At 43.7% G+C, this 20,805-nt stretch overlaps 1 protein-coding gene across 3 annotated transcripts in view; it reads right to left on the bottom strand.

Annotated features, from left to right (window-relative positions):
• The window catches only part of ap3b2 (adaptor related protein complex 3 subunit beta 2), a 50,960-nt gene that overhangs the window by 12,601 nt on the left and 17,554 nt on the right, over positions 1-20,805 (bottom strand). For all 3 annotated transcript variants that reach the window (XM_079500921.1, XM_079500922.1, XM_079500923.1), the window contains 11 exons: positions 20,341-20,473; positions 18,757-18,866; positions 18,288-18,464; positions 14,293-14,479; positions 11,995-12,125; positions 6,343-6,457; positions 5,271-5,448; positions 3,021-3,207; positions 2,441-2,534; positions 1,715-1,824; positions 199-427 (listed from right to left, as the gene is read on the bottom strand). In XM_079500921.1, coding sequence (XP_079357047.1) covers positions 199-427; positions 1,715-1,824; positions 2,441-2,534; positions 3,021-3,207; positions 5,271-5,448; positions 6,343-6,457; positions 11,995-12,125; positions 14,293-14,479; positions 18,288-18,464; positions 18,757-18,866; positions 20,341-20,473 — 1,651 coding nt within the window. The remainder of the gene's footprint in view (positions 1-198; positions 428-1,714; positions 1,825-2,440; positions 2,535-3,020; positions 3,208-5,270; positions 5,449-6,342; positions 6,458-11,994; positions 12,126-14,292; positions 14,480-18,287; positions 18,465-18,756; positions 18,867-20,340; positions 20,474-20,805) is intronic.

Here is a 20,805-nt window from a genome sequence, read left to right as displayed (position 1 = left end):
CTTCAATTCGGCATAGAGTAGCGCAAACATCACTCACTCTCTGCTGATTTCTGATCGTCTGCACCTTTGTTAAATTGACACACACGAACACTCCTCTCTCTCTGTCGCTCTAATCAATTAGTCTCATGTCTAGCAGCTGCGCATAGTTTCTCCTGCCATAAAAAGCATAGGTGAGTTCCATGCTAAAGATCTACCTACCATGCTCAGGGAACTCCTTCACCCTCATCCCTGACTGCAGGCGTGCGTCCTCCATGTGGAGGCTCTTGACCTCCGAGGACGAGCTGTTGGTGAAGGTGATCTGAACGGCCACCATGTGAGGGTCTGGGTTGAAGGGCTGTCTGCTGAAACAGTATTCCACCGACAGACCCTCGCCTGTGATACGATGCAGCAGCTCATAGCTCTTCATGGACCTGGATGTAGCGATGGTCTACAGGAGGGAGGCAGTGTGGAAGGATGGAGGGAAGGCAGTGTTGTTCATTGTGATAGTCTTTTGATAAGTCTTTGATATAAAATGTTATGATTTTATTTAGCTTTTGTCATATTTTAGTCATCTGAAATGTTTTAGTTTTAGTCTAATTTTAGTCGACTAAATCTACAGTTCAGAATTCAGTTTAAGTCTCTTTTATTTGTTTATAAAGCTCTGAATGACCTAGCCCCTGCCTACATCACAGACCTGGTAAAATACCCCCCCACCCCAAAATACCCCCCCACCACCAGGCACCTCAGATCCACAGCACAGACCTTGAGCTCCTAAAATGGTAAATGGTGCATTTATCCAAGGCGCTTTTACATAGATTGTGCATTACATTCACCCATTCACACACACATTCATACACCGATTGCGGCGGAAGCCATGCAAGGTACCAACCAGCACATCGGGAGCAATTTGGGGTTCAGTGTCTTGCCCAAGGACACTTCGACATGTAGCCAGGAGGAGCCGGGATTCGAACCGCCAACCCATGGATCAATGGACGACCTGCTCTACCTCTTGAGCCACAGTAGATGTCCCGACAACCAAGTTGAGGCTTAGAGGCGTGCCTTCTCGGTTACAGCCCCCCTAGGCTGTGGAACACCATTCCCTACTCCATCAGAACCTCCCCCTCCATTGACATTTTTAAATCCAGACTTAAAACCCTGTTTTACTCCCAAGCATTTGATTGCCCGTGACCTTGTTTTTAAACCAGTATATCGTTTGATTTTATGATAACCTTAGTTCGCTTACAATTGTGCTTTTATTGTCTGTAATTGTCTTTTTGCTGGGTTCTCACTATCTGTCGTTCATGTTGATGAAATGTCTGTACAGCACTTTGGTACAATGGAAATTGTTTTTAAATGTGCTTTATAAATAAAGGTGATTTGATTTGATTTAGTGGTAACAAAAGATATATTAACCCATTCTGGGCGGGAACCCCTTTTGGTGTTTTAACTAAGCATTATGTTATACTTTAGCTATTGAAAAATAGCAGATCTACAAGCTCATAGCGCGCCACCGAGTGGCGCGCTACGAGCTTGTAGGTCTGCTATTTTTTTTTTAAATCTTAAAAATGCGGCACAAATCTTTGAATATATATTCTTTCAGAGCGAACGTTTTTTTTATTTCGACATCAGGCCTAAATGGGTTAAGTGATTATACCATTATGTGGGTGGATGGAACAGACAGGCTGACACAATGATTCTTGTTGTGAGTTGTGACATGTGTCACTGTCAGACTCACCGCTGGAGACATGACGGTGTCTGTCAAAGACAATCCTTCCAGATCTGTTACCAGACTGTTGGAGAGGTACGCATTCACTGGAGTGGACTGGGGAGACGGAGTGGGTTCAACTGCAGAGGAGAGGGGGGGGGGAATCATTTTACTCACTTATTTACACCTGTAAACCTGTCACATGATGTCAATAATACAGATTATTATGATTCTGAGAGGAGAGGAAACAAACTCTGCTGAGATGTATGTATTCAGAAAATCTGAATCAATATTGAACTACAAGACTAGCTGTGCACAGACGGATGGACACACGGACTGAGATTAGCTGTGCACAGACGGATGGACAGACGGATGGACACACGGACAGGAGCCAAAACATAATCTCCACCTCCAGGCCTGTCAGCCTATATGGTGAAGATAATGAGCTGATTTGAGTAAATGTATTCATCATCATCATCTTCCATTAATATTTCCTTTCTTTGTTTTATTTTTTATTATTTTATTACTTGGTCATATATGAATTAATTACTATTGGTATGCAATTGCGTAAAAATCAACCCCATACTAAAGAGAAAAAACAGAATGTCATTATACTGTACCTGAATTCTTTAGAAAAAGTGAATCCTTTCATATTTTGTAAAACACCCTGGACCCAGTCTAGCAACGTGTTTTATTACATACGCACTGGGTCGGACTCAGTATAGCTATGAGCACATTATGAGTGACATAACTTACAGTCATCAAAGTCCAGTAGAGACATCTCCTTTTTCTCTGGCTCTTTCTTGGTCTCTTTCTTGGTTGGTTTAGAGGGAGGTTTGGATACGGCAGTCTGAGAAAGGAATGGGACACACGGGCCATTCATGTTTATTTTTAAGTATTTAAAGGGGCATTCCACTCATTTTCAACATTTTACTATGTCATTAATATACCTTAGAGCTGTTGTGTGGAAATAATAAAAAAGTCCCCCCATTCTGTGTTTCCTAGAACTGTAAGTATGAAAAAGATCATTAACATGGTGAAACGCATCTTGATGACATCATCAAGATGTGTTTCACCATGTTAATGATTTTTTTCAGATCTCCAGGTACAAAATGAGTGGAATGCCCCTTTAAGTGCTTTTATGTGTTATTTGTCATATCTGCCCTGACACTTTAGTTTTACGAAAGGCTCAAAGCCAAACAGAAATGACAATTTTATTCATAATGGTCCAACAACAGAAACACAATGAAATCGTTAATTAATCTTAATTAATTTGAGTGACAATTAAATGTCAAGTAAAATGTCGTGAACCCCCCCAGGGCACCCCGATCTGTACCTTCTTCTTCTTTTTGACTTCAGTGTCGGACTCTGAATCATCTGTTTCTGATTGGCTGCTCTCTGACTCGGACTCCTCCTCCTCTGACTCCGACGCAGAGGCAACCTTCTTCTTCTTCTGTGGTGGCGGCGGTGGTTTGCTCTTCCTCTCCATCTTCCTCCTCTCCTCTTCATCACTGCTCTGCTCGCTGTACGGGGACAGAAGAAAAGGTCAAAGGTCACGAGGTAGCCTCGGAAACCCAGACGTTTTTATTTCCAGGGAGATAAAAAAAAGTCTGGGTCCGAGTCCACTTCAATTCGGCATAGAGTAGCGCAAACATCGCTCACTCTCTGCTGATTTCTGATCGTCTGCACCTTTGTTAAATTGACACACACACGCACACATGTACACACACACACTCCTCTCTCTCTCTCTGTCGCTCTAAGTAATTAGTCTCATGTCACGCAGCTGCGCATAGTTTCTCCCGGTGGATCCTGCCGGGAGCTGCCTATGCCATAAAAAGCATAGGTGAGTTCCAGGCTAGTCACGAGGTACTTATGTAAGAGATTGTTTGCCCCCGAAAATCACACCGATTCTAAATAATGGTGCAAATGAGGATATTTTCAAATTACTTTTAGGCAAATTAATTGTATTGGGTGTATTTCTACCCAAATGTATTTGGGTAGAAATATCAAGGCCGAAGCAAATATAAGAATAATCAACTCGTTACGTTATCTATTTGTATACTCTAAAGGCCCCTTTTCCACCAAAAGAACTAGAGATGTCCCGATACTGTATCGGTATCGGGAAAAGTATCGGATCGGCCCTTATTTGTCATATCGGGTCATATCGGTATCGGTGAATATGCCAGTCTAACCACAGATCCGACACAGGGGTAAGGGGTTGACACTATGGCAGGTAAATAAAATGTTTATGTGGAGTTTGCTTTGGAGTTGCCCAAACTGCACTGCACATTTGAGTGATGAGTCTGCTATAAACACAACACGAGATATAGCTATAAACACAACATGAGATCACGACACTGGTATCTGTATTCGGTATCGGTATCGGCTAACACAGAAATTGAGGTATCGGGATCGGATTGGAAGCGAAAAAAGTGTATCGGGACATCCCTAAAAAGAACTTGGTTGGTTCTAGAACTGGTTCCGTTCTAGATCCTTGGATTCTTTCACGGAACCATCGACGGACCAGCTTGTGTTTCCACCAGTTTAAAGCACCATTCATTGTTATTAGGGACAGGAGTCCACAGTTGCCCCCCAGTTTGATTCCATTCCTGGACAGCAATGTGTTGAATGACAGGTCAAAGTGTCCATTCATTGTGAGTAGCAGTTACACTTTTCTTTCATTGTTTTTAATCATCATTTTTCCGCTCGCTTTTGCCATTGTTTATATCGCATTTGCATCTTCCAACCAGTAAAAAGTGACACATTTTGGTTACCAGTACAGAGCAGGTTACCAGTACAGAGCAGGTTACCAGTACAGAGCAAGAAAAACCAAGTATTTTTTGGTTGTAGTTCCGTACCAACGTACAGGGTCCTGAACCAATTCATTTTCAATGGAAACACTCTTAGACAGGAAACAAATCACACCCGTGTGAAGTAAGTGGTGCAACTCCGTGTGGGGGTCCCGGGGGGGGGGGGAGTTCCAGACCCACAGGAACGCACCCAGGGTGCCGGCCCGATTCCGGCGAGCCGCCCCACGTCCGAAACGGTTGAGAAATGACAGAGTTACCGTGTGGGGGTCCCTCTACTGTACCCTCTACTGTACTGTACTGTACTGTCACTGTACTGGCACACCCAAAATCACCATATATACAGTTAATATGTGCGTGTGTGTTTGTGTGTGTGTTAGGTTGCGCACAGGTGGTGAAAAACAACCATGCTGTTTTCGTGCTCAGACGCACCCAGCCACCCAGTCAGTCAGTCAGGCAGGCACCCACCCACACACACACAAGTGGTTGCACCACTTAAAAAGAACAGAACTGGTTCAACCCGGTGGAAAGGGGGTTGAGTTAAATCAACACAGGGTTTTACAGTGTGTCTGGTTTGTCCCTAATGCCTGGCAAAGCACAGGATGAAGAAGTTAAAATGATGGAAATCACAGTTGTCTCTCTGGGCAAATAAAACGGTGTACCCTGTATGTCTCTCTGTCTGTTTCTATTGGTTCAATAAAGACAAAACAGAGAGAGCAATAAAACAAGACAGTAAAGCACTCATGCCCAGAACTCCACCTGTCAATAAAACCTCCTACCTTTCTTTGTCTTTCACTGTTATCTTGGTTTCTTTCTTTTTCTTCTTCATCTCAACCTCCTCGTCCTCGTCTTCGTCCTCAGACTCTGAGTCCTCGTCGCTCCCGGAGCTCTCGGAGCCCTCCTCGCTCTCCTCGCTGACACCACTCCTGCTCTCGGACCTGCTGGCCGAGTCCGACTCTGGGAGGAGGAGAGGTCACAGTTCATAAAACATCAGGAGGTCACTATTTCATATGGAAAGTGGACGGTTGAATTGGGACTTTAAGAACTGCATACAAAACACTCCAACTGCACCCGGACACACACGCACGCACCAGATGTGAAGCAGTGTTCTCCAGTGTACTTTGTCATGGTCAAGAATAATACTAGACTGACAGCAGACCCAAGTCACCCTATTACCCACAAGTTTATCCCTATTTTACTTCATGTCACCCTTAATTAACCTCATGCCTACTTTACTTCTACTACCCCATACCTGTACTTGACATCTAGTTACCCTCTAGTTAACCTCTAGTTACCTCACCACAATTACTCCCTGAATTAACAGTAACCAGCTAGGGCTCGGTAGGCCCTAGCTGGTTTCTCTAGTTCAGGGGTGGGCAACTGGCGGCCCGGGGGCCACATGCGGCCCCCACCTTCACTTAATGTGGCCCTCAGGTTAATATCAGAATACTGATATAATATTGGTTTCAGCTGTTACTATTCCACAACATGCAAACATGACCCGCTTTAATCACTTCAGTCTAAATTAGTAGCTCCATGCTCAACACAAGTATAATAAAGGCATTTGAAATTACATAAAAATGTTAATTTTCAGGATTCCAATTCAAAAATAGCAAAAACGTAAGATTTTATTTCGAATATAGCAAAAATAGCCGATCTACAAGCTCGTAGAGCTTGTAGATCGGCTATTTTTGCTACGACAGTAATATATGGCCCTAGGGAGTGAGTGTGGAAATATAGTGGCCCTCTCCATCGTCAAAGTTGCCCACCCCTGCTCTAGTTACTGTTAGCCTCCTTGCCACCCTGCTGGTTACCCTCACACCCCCCTCCGCTCCCCGTCTCTCTTGTTACCACTGTCAGCCGACTCGGTGGGTCCAGACTCGCCCTCTGAGTCTGAGTAGAACGGTTTGTCCGACTTCCTCTCCTTTTTCTTCTCTCTGCTGCTGCATTTCGTCCACTCAGGAACCTGGACACAGGATGCATCATTTAAAACCAACCAGTCACGTGTTCGGTTTCACTGCCTTAGTACACAGTACACACACACACCTGCTGGTACTGAAGCAGACAAGGGCAAAGGAATGCAAGTATGACCATGAACACCTCAGTCTGGCTGTCACACAGCCAGGAAACAGCCAAAAACAGCCATGTTATGAAACACTGATATTGTAAATGTCTTATTACACAGCTACAGTAGATGTTAGCGCCAGCTGAGGCATTCATGGCCAGCTACAGGAGAGTTTTAAAAGTTGTTGATAAAGGGAGCAGTTCCATTAGGAGAAGTGATGTCTGAGGAGCACAGACTCTCCTCCCAGGACAAACTGTATCTCTGTCTGATTACTGTCTGTCTGATTGACTGAGTGGCATTTACCAGTGGACAAGGCCATTGCTGTTTTGGGTTGGTAAGTCAATTAAATACAATTTTACCAAACCATCTAGTCTAGAGTGAGGCTAAATTGGTCAGTTGCCATATCCATAAGGATACGGCAGCTAACCAAACAACGCAAGCTTATGACCTTCTCTGTCCTTTTGCAACACCCTCAGGCAGGGCAAATAAAGGATGGGCAGGTGATAATATTCTGCACTGTATTATACTATGCTACACTATAACATAATATACGATCCTATATGAGATTAAACGTACAGTAAGTAACTGTACCATATCATTCTACTGCACTGACATTTTACAGGACCCCTTTTGGATCAGTCTGGTATTGTTGGGAGGAGTGTCTCGTAGTCCAGAGAGATCTCTTGTTTAATGGCAGAGACAGAGGTAGAGGGGGTGCTGTGTGTCGGGAGTCGGGACAGCTTCAGCTCGGCTAAGCACAGAACAGTGACTACGGTACAGTACGGTACAGTAGGCAGGAAGTGTTCAAATAGCACTTAGGTTGTGTGGCACTCTATGGGGTTCGAGGCTGGAACAGCTTCTGTTTTTTACCGCTAACTAACTCACATTGGTCAATGTTGTGACTCTTTCAAGCAGCGTTAATACCTAGCAGGAATGCAGGAAAAGAAACAGAAAAAAGATTGGAATGGAGGTGAGATGAGAGAATTAAGAAAAGGAAGTAAATTAGGAAAAGACGTCAGGAAAGCAAAGACATCGAAGACAGGAAGGCTTTTCGGTCATTCGTTCCAGTTGATGGAAAAAGATATAGGCCTATTAAACCCAAAGGTATGAACGCCGCAAATTTACCAAATAGGCTCTATGGACTCAGAATAACTCTTCCTACTTCCGGGGCAGTGTTTCCAGGGAGCCAGCATGCACAATAGCAGCACCTTGACTCTGTTTGACCAGAATTGAACAGAGCCTCAACTAGAAAAAGTTCCCCTCGGGGCACAGGTCTCCACCAGGGCAGGTCAGGTTGTGGCCTCCTGGTGGCACTATAATAGGCCAATGTGAAAAGGGTGACATTTCTTCTTACGCCTTGGATGGCATTTGGATGATTTGAGGTATTTTGTTCCAAAAATGTGTTGTGCAAACATCCACCTATTGGTGGCGCTATAACAGGCCAATGTGAAAAGGGTGGGATATATTCCTCAGCCTAGTACAAAAGTCTGTGAAAGATTTCACGTGAATTGCACGCTCCGTTCATGATTTGAGGCTTTTTGTTCAAAACGGGACAATCCTGCAAACTTTGAAAGCCAATGTTAGGATGGAATGATCTGAAATATTGGACAGATCCGTCTTGAGCACATGACTATGGAGATAGTGTGTAACGATTTGCGGAGGAGGAGTAATATAAAAAAAAGCGTTTTTCAAAAGTCGGCCTCCTGGTGGCGCTATAACAGGCCGTTCCGGAAAATTTGGGCCAGAGGTTCATTGTTGGCATCTATGCCCGGAAGGAGGAAGAGTTATTCTGTGTGCATAGAGCCTATTCTCCTCAAGTTTAGCAACAATTAAGTTTGAGCAAAGATGAAAGGAACACAATATTCTACTAAAATAAAATGTTCACTATTTTATTTATTTACTAACAATATTTGAATCTAACTTGGCTACTATGTGAATGAAACAAAAGGGTTAACATTCTACCATGGTAGTCACTTCTCTGCCTACCTAATAAGGTGTGACATTGTGCTGGTTTTGGAAAGATGTGGATTAAAGCAAGCAGTGGTTTAGTCCAGTGGTTTTCAATGGGTGATCTGGGCCCCAGCTAAATGATGGAGAGGTGCAAACCAAATTAATGGAGCCTAATAAGACCTTTAACTCTTGAGGTATGGGCCAATTTGGTTTCAATTTATGCTCTCAAGAGTTCAATTATTGTTAAACATCTGCATTACTTAATTTAGGCTACAAGAAGTCTACACAATAGAGAATGTAGAATAATTGTTATTTTGATCAACGTTTGACTGTTATCTCTCTCCTATGGTATCACATCAAAACAGCATGGATGGTATTGTGGACAAATTCTTATCCAATGACAACAAAATATTCATAAAGTCTTGGGTCCTTGGTGGTCCGTGGCTCAAATGCCAAATAAATAATAGACCTTGATATGAAAAAGGTTGCGAGTTTATTCCACTGCTTTGGAACTACATCCTCGCAAAAGGTCCATTTCTACACTGAGTTAGAGGGTCTGTGGCCTAATTAATGCATACAATACCAAACTGGGGGTCCTTGAAATTAAAACATTTGAGAACCATGGGATTAAAGTGAATGAGATGAATGGGTTTTGAGTTGACTGATGGAAGAGGACAGTTTGTATTTAGGTGTTGCAGGAAAAGTGTCTGACAGTAGTAATCAGATGAGAACATGCACACACCACACGCACACGCATGCAGGCATGCGTATGTGCAGTTTTGTGCACACACACAAACACAGACTTTGTAATGTCTCATTTGGTCCACACCAAGGACTGTCTAAAGAGGACGAGACGCGAAGACCGTACGGGCGACGCCTTGTTGCTTATGGTGCTCCATGGAAGGAAAGAAACATGCGCAGTTGAGACCAAGGAAGCTGAACGCGGAAGTGTTGGCTGCATATAGTCCATTGCACATGTTTCTTTCCTTCCATGGAGCACCATAAGCAACATGGTGTCGCCCGTACGGTCTTCGCGTCTCGTCCTCTTTAGACAGTCCTTGGTCCACACGAGGAAGCAGTGGCTCACTGTCCTCACCTGCTAACAAACAGTTTCCACATGTCTAACGAAGCAATTAGTGTCATTGGATGGATGGTCCCCAAAAGACAGAAGCTCTGGTTACCCGAGACCAGACTCATCTGTCCAGTGTCCTCCGTGCCACTGTCTGAATACTACATTAACCACATTCAACCTGGCGTCCCTAATTTGGGAATGTCATTATATATTTCTATGCTATTTTCGTTGCACAATAAATACCAGCGTATGACAAAGTATAGCCTACTGTATAACAGTGTTAATCAAGTCGACTAAAAGTGTGACGAAAATTGTTCGTCGACTACCTTTTTTCACTGATGAAAACTCGATAAAAACAAAATAAAAATGAAGCTATGATGACTAAAATGATGACTAAATATACGGACACGCAACTAAGTATAAATCAGACATTACGACGTCATCACGGCCCGACCAAAATACACTTTAGTTGAAATAAAATGTGACTGAAACTAAATGGAATTTTATTCTAAAGACTAAAACTACATAAAATCAACACTATATAATATGGTTTAAGTGGTTAAAGATAGAGGTCACACACAGCTGTTCAAAAAGCTTCAGAGGCAGTCAGAAAGACAGAGAGCACTCATCACAGCAAACCACCACACTCCTGTGTGTGTGTGAGTGAGGAGGAGGCACCTCTTTTCTTTCTTTCAATTCTCCCAGTAGCCCAATCCTAACCTCTCCCGTGTCGTACTCCTCTTGCTGTGGAGATGGAGGAGCATTCAGAGACAGAGAGACGTGGACAGACACCGTCAAGCAGCGAATACAAGCTCGTAGCGCGCCACCGAGTGGCACGCTACGAGCTTGTAGGTCTGCTATTTTTGAAAAATCGAAGAACGACTGACATAGACACATAGCTTTTTCAGAAAACTGTCAGGATGTAGAAGACATTTTTAGAATCTGATCTCAGGTCAAAATGGGTTAACCAACATTGTGACAACTCAATCAAATCTTGAGGTCACTCCTGTAACACAAATCAAACGGATGTGTCCGTCGCTTGATTTGACTAAAGGAAGTGGGGAACTCAAGGTTTGATTTCCTGTCTGAATTTCACTGATGTATGAACCGATGGCACATGGAATGAAGGGAATGTGCAGCAGAGCAGAGGGTGATTCATGGCTCCTACATAAAGGAGTATTAATAGTTTAGACACGTTCAGAGATTACAATAAGTGGAGAATGTAATTTGGAAAGCGCCAAAATGTCACTGGTGGGACATTTTGTTTCCTGTAGGACTGTTGTGAATAGTACGTATATCAGTGTTTTATCTTGAACTATACCGTATTTAGCCTATTCACCTTTTCTGTTCCCTTGTCTATAAAACATGTGCTACTGGCTCAAAACAACAGGTGACAGCTAGGTCACCTGGCTGGGGGGGTGCGGTGGGGGGTGGGGGGTGGGGGGGGTTGTTGCTGCCCAAACGCAGCAGGCGAGTCCAGCAGAGAGGGCACACTAATTAGCACTGACTCACTCACTGAGCTGAATATTTCGATACTGGGTTTGTCAAATCTATTTCACTGGTGCTACTCCATCATGTTAAACATCTCTCTACAAAATACAGTAACACACTGTACTTGACTCACCACATACACATACATATGTATGCGTATGTCTCAGAGGAACGTGCATTACTCTTCCTCGGTAGAGGAAAGCAGAGAGGATGTGTGTTAACATTGATGAACACATTATGCTGATGAACAGTATATAAACGAATGAATGTTGACTGGATGATTGAGGTCAGGCCTGTTAATATAATGGGATGTGAATGATGTTCTGTGAGTGAGTGACCCCCAAAACCAGCTTTGATAAACTTTGCCTGGGCTCCACTCTCTCTCTGAGACACAGCCCCTGGTCTGGGAAGGGCTCCACTCTCTCTGAGACCCAGCCCCCTGGTCTGGGAAGCAACCCTCACTCCCATTCCTCCTGTGTAGTGGGGGGCCTCGTACGGAGGCCTCTAGAGCACTGGCTCCCAAACACTGGTTCGGGACCCATTTGTGGGCCACGGACCAATTTCACAGGTCACGACTCGAGTAGAAATATATTCCCCCCCTACATTTTGAAAAGTTTTTGAAAATAATAATAATAATTGTATGAATGTTAAAACAAACAAATCTAAGAAATTCAATAAAAAAAGTGAAAATAGTCAATCTAGAAGCTTGCAAGGTGGCGTGAAGAGACACGTTGCACCGTACGCATGTAGATCTTTCATTTTCACCTAGTTTCTGTCCGGGGCAAACGTCTAATCCCTCTTTTGGGTCTCGACCTGAAAAGTTTGGGATCCACTGCCCTATTGGCCCCTAAAGGCAACCCCCCCCCCCCCGCCACCACCTCCCCCTCTGTGTGTCTCTGAAGGTTACTGTTCCCACTGCACGCACAGACTCCTTCACCTCCACGTTGCGCACGGAGGGGTCGGGCGCGGCTTCGGGCCACTCGGGTAGCTCCTGATAGCCCCCCGCCTTGGCATTCAGCAGGTGGGACAGAGACCCCAGCTGGAAGTGGTCTCGATCTGACAAAGCAACAGATACAAAACACACAGGGAACAAAACAGTGGAAGGAAGAGAGAAAGAAGAGACACAGAAAGACAGAGAGACGGAATAGAGAGGTTAGATATACAGGCGTGAGTGACTGTGACTGTGACTGTGAGTGGTCTCACTCAATCTGTTAACATTCAACAAGACATGGAAATACAAAATAAAAACAGATAGTCAAATATAAAAGGTGTGGGTTCAGAGAGGCAGAGATCTTAACAAGAGCACTGATTCATATTCTGTCAATAGTACACAGGACAACAAGGGCCCTATTTTCATCAGTGCTAAACCCCTTATCGCTAAACTTCCTTGCCTTTTTTACTTTTTTTGTAATAGTTCCAATAGGTGATCTATAAGCTCACAACGTGTTGATGTAGATCGGCTAGTTGAACAATTTTAATATGTTTTTCAAAATAGTAAAAAAAAAAAAAAAAAAAGGACAGAGGTTTAGGGATAAGGGGTTTAGCACTGATGAAAATAGGGCCAAATCAAGAAATTGATTATACCGTATTTAGCCTATTCACCTTTTCTGTTCCCTTGTCTATAAAACATGTGCTACTGGCTCAAAACAAAGGTGACAGCTAGGTCACCTGGCTGGGGTGCGGTGGGGGGTGGGGGGGTTGTTGCTGCCCAAACGCAGCAGGCGAGTCCAGCAGAGAGGGCACACTAATTAGCACTGACTCACTGAGCTGAATATTTCGATACTGGGTTTGTCAAATCTATTTCACTGGTGCTACTCCATCATGTTAAACATCTCTCTACAAAATACAGTACACACTACAGATCGGCTAGTTGAACAATTTTAATATGTTTTTCAAAATAGTAAAAAAAAATTAAAAAAAAGGACAGAGGTTTAGCACTGATGAAAATAGGGCCAAATCAAGAAATTGACTGTTATCACTCTTTACTTTAGTGATACCAGGCACTGTCTGTTTGCTTTCTGCTGCTTTCTGTTCCGCTCTCCCCTCTCTGTTGCATAATGTGCCTGTGAAACCAAGGCGACCACCCAGGCGGGGTGGTCGCCTAGACTTCTGGACCAAACACAGCAGCAGGGTGATTTTGATTAGTAATTAAAAAAGAAAAGCACTCCCGTGTGTAGTGAGGGGCGCTCTTGTCGTAGTACATCATCCAATAAAAAATGTATATACTTCCTCATGAATTCATTTGTCAACTTATGTTATTATCTTTTAACCATGATACAATGTTTAAAAAAAACCTTAAAAAAATGTATGTGATGGTTAGCCGATTTGTTCGTCTACATATGACGTACATTTTCCTTTCATTGTCGATGGCATTTAATGTTTGTGTTGCCACAAATTTACATCATATTTCAGGGACATATGACGTAAATTCTCCTTTCATTGTCAATGGCAAATGTGAGACGAGACGGGACGAAAAGCTGTATATAGGAGGGAGAGATGTGTTGAGGTGAGTGCCGGTGACTATATCACCGCGGCTCAGTGGCGTCATGTTGTCGTTTTCCAACCGCCGCGGTGAGAGGGTGATCGCCTAAAAGTGGAGTATGCGTCCAGCTTAAAGGGATAGTTCAGATCTTTTGAACTTAAGTTGTATGAAATACTTCCCATTAATATAGTGGTTGCAACTGTATTAATTGATTGCCCGAGTCCCGTGGTGGGAGTTCTGCTCTGGTTTTGGTGAAATATCAAGTAGTTCCGGTCATTTTGTGGGGGGCACTGGGGGGGTTCTTTTTTTACCCCTCTATCACACAGAACTATGTTTTTTGTGTCCATATCACTACGCCCAAAAAATAGTTCCATGTGATAGAGGGGTCAAAGTTGAACGAAAGTCGCGCTAATATTTTAGAAATAGGTCAACAATACAAATTACGTTCGTTTTGTGGATTCATCTACTTTTACTGCGTGGCCCCAGTGCCCCCCACAAAATGACCGGAACTACTTAATATTGACCAAAACCAGAGCAGAACTCCCACCACGGGACTCGGGCAATCAATTAATACAGTTGCAACCACTATATTAATGGCAAGTATTTCATACAACTTAAGTTAAAAAAATCTGAACTATCCCTTTAACACAGACACGCATACAAAGGTTTTGTAGATACACATATACAATTATACATAGACGGCAGTATTACCATAATCAAGGTAAGATCTGCATGTAGTACCTTTAAAAGGAGACTCGAGGACGGGGGCAGGTTTGAGGGCGAGGAACAGCTTCTTAGCGTACTTGCTGAGTGCGCCACTCTTGTCTGTGGGCACAATGAGCTGACGAATGAAGCGAGCCCGATCTCGAATGTCGTAGTTCTGATCGTACTTGGCCAGGTTCAGAACGTACTGGGTCAAAAGCTTGGTCTGAGGAGAGAAGAGAAGAGAAGAGAAGAGAAGAGAAGAGAAGAGAAGAGAAGAGAAGAGAAGAGAAGAGAAGAGAAGAGAAGAGAAGAGAAGAGAAGAGAAGAGAAGAGAAGAGAAGAGAAGAGAAGAGAAGAGAAGAGAAGAGAAGAGAAGAGAAGAGAAGGATTTAATAGGTCATGAAGAGGAGCAAGTAGCGAGATGACATGTGAGTGACAGGTTTCAATCAAACTCTCAAACTTCACGACTAGCTCTGTATGTACAGTACAGGGTAGGGCTTTAAGCAACTAGTCGATTATTCAACTAGTCGACTAGTAAATCCACTAGTCGACCTTGTTGGTACTAGTTCCCCGTTTATGTAGGCCACAAGATCAGCTAGATTATAGTCAGTCACCAATGTACACAGTTTTGAAATGTACAACTTATTATTATTATTTTTTTACATAGTAGGTAGGCCTAGTTAAACAACTAGTCGACTAGTAAACTAGGCAACTAGTCAACTAGTAAAAATCACTAGAAGTGAAAGCCCTAGTACAGGGTTCTCTCACTACAGTAGTGTTGTAGTTCTCGAGACATGGTCTCGTCTCGAGACCGGTCTCGAGACCACATTTTCGTTGTCTCGGTCTTGTCTCGGTCTCGCGCCTCTCGCCTTTTTTGTCTTGCGGTCTCGTCTTGGTCTCGCCCCTCATTTGTCTTGGTCTTGTCTCGGTCTCGCGCTTCACACCTTTTTTGTCTTGCGGTCTCGTCTTGGTCTCGCCCTTCATTTGTCTTGGTCTCGTCTCGGTCTCGGACCAATTGTCTCGGGTCTCTTCCCCCACCGAGACCACTCGAGACGAGACAATGCAAAACGTTCTATCAACCCGATCGCAAGGACTGATCCCATTCATATTAACATTAAAGACAGCTGTAGGAGCGCAGCGCAGCGCTGAATTAGAGCACACGTAATCTTAAATCTATTGAAATTGGGTTAGAACATGTTCTGATTGTATGAAATGATATCAGGCTGGCATAAATAAAGTGTCGGCCGGGTGGCGGAGAGTTACACAGCGCCACAGCCTGACTTTTTTGGTATAGTGCGAACGGCGTCGGTGCGGCTTGCGAGGCCTCGCGCTAGACAGCTTTTTTTTATTCTTTGAAATGGGAACGGGGCTAGCTCTCTCTCTCTCTCTCTCTCTCTCTCTCTCTCTCCCCCCGTCTGTGTGTCTGTCTGTCTGTGTGTCTCTCTCTCTCTCTCTCTGTCTGCCTGTCTGTGTCTCTCTCTCTCTCTCTCTCTCTGTCTGTGTCTCTCTCTCTCTCTCTCTCCGTCTGTGTGTCTGTCTGTCTGTGTCTCTCTCTCTCTCTCTCTCTCCGTCTGCCTCTCTCTCCGTCTGCCTCTCTCTCTCTCTCTCTCTCTCTCTCTCTCTCTTAACTATTTAATTACATATTTCCATTTTGCACCAATATTATACTACCATGTCTTAATACAGTGTTGCTTTTTACAAATAAAATAAGCAAATTAAGGTTGATCACAAAGTTAGTGTGGGTATCAGCAGGCTACTTTGATGGGAATGCGACGGGTTGAAGAACAACCGCTGCAGGGTTTGACTGTGAACAGTGAATCATTCTAGTTTCTTACCTTGTGGCTCATGCTAGTCATTTGAAGAATTTTATAATCCAATAATTATATAATCCAAGGTTTGTTTGTCTGGAGATCCAACGCTATGTCATATTATTAAAGTAAGTAAACTTTAAGAAGCGCTGGTCATTGTGCTGCAGTCAGTGAGAAGCTGGTCCGCTCTGCTAATTGATCTGACCTATATATTTGCGCAACTGACTGGCATGAGGGTAATTACTTATTTGGCAGCACCTGCAATTCCAATAGGACATTCATATATTAATATTTTTTTCTAATAAGGTTTGGCCTTATAGATTTTGTATAGTTTTGGATATTGATTCATTAATTAACACAAAAATGTTTCTCCCAGGCGGCTCTGATGTGCATGCCTCATTGTTATTCATTAATTGATATTTAAAATAAATATTTGAATGAATCATGCTGTAGTAGGCCTATACCTAATTTTGTAAAATCTATTTGCACTGCAGTGTTTCAGATCAAGATTGTTTTCTGTGCCTATCAAATAAGAGGGAAAAATGGTCTTGGTCTCGGTCTCGGTCTCGGTCTCGACCTGCTAGGTCTTGGTCTTGGTCTTGGTCTCGGCCCCCTAGGCTCGCAGCGGTCTTGGTCTCGGTCTCGGTCTCGACCTGCTAGGTCTTGGTCTTGGTCTTGGTCTCGGCCCCCTAGGCTCGCAGCGGTCTTGGTCTCGGTATCGGTCTCGACCTGCTAGGTCTTGGTCTTGGTCTCGGCCCCCTAGGCTCGCAGCGGTCTTGGTCTCGGTATCGGTCTCGACCTGCTAGGTCTTGGTCTTGTCTTGGTCTCGCTTTAGGTGGTCTCGACTACAACACTACACTACAGGGTACTGAATATGATTCAACCAATTCAGCAGGATCTCCTCTCACTACACTCACAACTACAACAACACACACAGTCTTACAGAAACAAACAGTCACCTGATGATTGGTGGAGACAGGCTGCGAATGACATTCAATTCATAGAGTAGATTAACATCTATTTCCATGCAACTTTCCAGTTCATTTGAGCAAAACAATACAAAACTAGAAAAAGTGCCCTTCCGGGCACATGTCTCCACCAGGAGGATGTTTAGGAGGATGTTTATTTTTATTTGTTTTTGCAACAATTTTCTTCATTTTGTTGAGGAAATGCAGAGCCAGATCACTCATAGCATCTCTGAGGATAGAATTCTGGATGAGCAGGACATGTGCAGCATTTTGTACAAAACGGGCCACTCCTGAAAACTTTGGAAGGCAATCTTAGCCAATCAGTGTACAATCTGAGAAATCCAACAGACTCGTCTTGATCACATGACTACAGAGATCATGTGTACCGTACCGATTGCTATTTCTTCATACGCCTTTGATGGCAATTGGATGATTTGAGCTTTGCAAAAATCAACCTGTTGGTGGCGCTATAACAGGCCAATGTGAAAAGGGTGGGATATATTCCTCAGCCTAGTAAGAAAATGTGTGAAAGATTTCACGTAAATTGCATGCTGCGTTCATGATTTGAGGCTTTTGTTCAAAACGGGGCAATCTTGCAAACTGTGAAAGCCAATTATAGCCAATTAGGATGGAATATGAAATATCGGACAGATCCAACTTGAGCACATGACCATAGAGATACTGTGTAACGATTTGTGAGATTTTTGGACAGAATCTGGAGGAGTAATATCAAAAAATGTGTTTTACAAAAGTCGGCCTCCTGGTGGCGCTATAAAAGGCAGATGCGGAAAATGCAGGTCAAAGGTTTGTCCTTGGCCTCTAGGGAGTGTGCATGCAACGTTTCACGCAGATCGGTGCAGTTTTAGGTAAAACATTTGAAAATCTGCCTCATGGTGGCGCTATAACAGGCCGTTCTGGAAAATGTGGGGCAGAGGTTCATCGTTGGCATCCAGGGAGTGTGTGTGCAAAGTTTGGCATCGACCGGGTTAACGGTGCCGGAGATTAGCTGGTAACGGACGGACGGAAGGACGGACGGAAGGACGGACGGACACACGGACGGAGTGCAAAACATACTCTCTCCCATGCCTTCGGCCTGGTGGAGACAATAATAATAAGACCAGTATCAACCAAAACGTTTAAACAGGTTCAGCCAGCTGGTGTTAACCACATACACCCAGACACTGTAGTGTCCAATAGAGCAGAAACCAGTCTATTACTAATATTTAAGTAAATACATCAGACTCAGCATAGTGACCTGTTTGGAGTTGGTGAGATAGAGCTTAGCAGCCAGGTTTATTATCTGCAGCTTGACGATATCTTCTTCATTGGTGAAGGACTTGGCCATCATCCTCAGAACGTCAGGAGCGATCCTAGGCACGTGTTCACAGTATTCACCAATCAGCCACAAGATGCTGGCCCTCGCCATGGGAACCTGGAAAAGACACACGATTTAAATTGTCACCAGTTTGAATCGATTGTAATCCGTTTACGATAAATCGTTACATGCCTAAATTAATTAAATTGAAAGTAAACTATTAGTGCTACTACTAGTACTAATAGTAATACTACTACTACGAAAAAGAAGAAGTTTTTTTTTAAAACCTTCAGCCAGAGAGGTAATGATAAGACAGTGTACTTGTGGTCCTAGAAGACAACAACAACAACAACAACAACAACAACAACAATGAACTGTAATGAAGGATTGTGGGCGTGGCAGGTCTCACCTGTATGTTGTCTGTAAGTTTAGCCATGTGTTTAATGATGTCACTGTGCTTCTCTGGCTGCATCTGTAACAACTTCTTTATCACCACCACAGACTCTGCTACCACCAGCTCTGCATCACGCGCACGCACACGCACACGCACACGCACACGCACACGCACACACACACACACACACACACACACACACACACACACACACACACACACACACAGTTAAACAGTATGTCATGATTGCTTTTTTTTATTTATTTTTTATAGAGCACCGAAGTCTGTATCAAATAGTGACTGACAATTGTAAATTATACATAGACAGTTAGACACCTCCCCGACAATATCGCAGACGCAGAGACAGTTTGTTTATTTCTGAACCACAATGCTTATAATGAGATGATTTTAAGATTAAAGGAGCATTCAGTGATTTGGGTGATTTGGAAAACCACCCAGTCCGCCCCGGTAACAAAATGTGCACATGCACGCTCTACAGTGGGGGGAAGTGCAACAGGCCAACAGCATGTGCACCAAGGCCCGCCCCCAGTCGATCATGATTGGAGGAAGGCCCCTCTCATCCTGATTGGATGAAGGCTTTGCCACCCGCCACCAAAACTGAAACTAGGGTTTTTTGACCCCAGGGGCTCACTGGGGACAGGGAGGAACTCCTTATATGGTCAGCACACTCTATAGTAGGGAGGATTATCCAGAAAAAAAGAAAAAATAAGTGATATTTGAATTAAGTAAAATCACTGAATATACCTTTAAAGGAGCATTCAGTGATTTGGGTGATTTGGAAAAAAACCCGGTCCACCCGGTAACAAGATGTGCACATGCACACGGTCTACAGTGGGGGAAGTACAACAGACCAACAGCACGTGCACCAATGCCCGCCCCACTCGATCATGATTGGAGGAAGGCCCCTCTCATCCTGATTGGATGAAGGCTTTGCCACCCAAAGCCCAAACCGAAACTAGGGTTTTTTGACCCCAGGGGCTCACTGGGGACAGGGAGGAACTCCTTATATGGTCAGCACACTTTATAGTAGGGAGGATTATCCAAAAAATAAGAAAAAATAAGTGATATTTGAATTAAGTGAAATCACTGAATATACCTTTAATGTTATTTTCCATAGAGAAAAACGTCTGCAACCCAGGGGATGAGCAAGTGACATAGGACTCCATGTCAGTGGTTCCCAAACCTTTTCATGTAAAGGACCCCCAAATTGACACCAATGAGCCCGCGGACCCCCATTTGAAAAGATATGCCAGTGACCCCCATAACAGAAGATTATTACGGCTCTAGCTGTGATTCTCAACCCGTTTAATTTCAAGTACCCCCAGTTTCATGCATTTAGACTCCGGACCCCCATTTAATGGCATTTCTATCTCTCTCTCTATATATATATATTGTAAAATCAATGTTAATTTACAGACCCATAAGGGTCCATTGGCTTCCTAACTATCATTTAGCTGGGGACCCCCTGGAACTCCCTCAATGACCCCTAGGGGTCCCCGGACCCCACTTTGGGAACCACTGCTCTATGTTGCCACAACACAAATAAAGTGCTGTTGAGAACGTATAGGTGGAACTCACCATCTCTGTTGGACAGCAGCTGGACGAGTCCATTGAGACAAGTGTCCCTCACCTCGCCGATGTTTGTGGCACAGCGGCCGATGGCCTGGATGGTGGCGGCCACAAAGTCCTTATCGTTGCTCTTAATGTAGGTCTGACAGCAGACGGATACGAAGAATGGAGGAAGAGAAAGTCCAAGAAGATTAGAATATAGGAATAAGGACAAAAATACAAAATAATTTGAGGAAAGAAGAAGAAGATGATGATGAGGAAGAAGAAGAAGAAAAATGGGAAGAATTGAAGACAAATATAAGAAAACACATCATTATGATTCTACTACACATTCTCACTTTCAAGTAGTACTACATTATAGTGATGTGCTGGGGCACATATATCTGACCATCTGTCAGAGGTTTGACAATACAGGATCCCCAGACACGTTGTTTTACAGTCAGTCCCAGACACTAGTCCTGCCCACACTGGAAT

Source organism: Electrona antarctica (assembly GCF_951216825.1).
Source record: "Electrona antarctica genome assembly, chromosome: 5".
NCBI lineage: Eukaryota > Metazoa > Chordata > Actinopteri > Myctophiformes > Myctophidae > Electrona > Electrona antarctica.
This window is presented reverse-complemented; position numbering and strand designations above follow the sequence as displayed.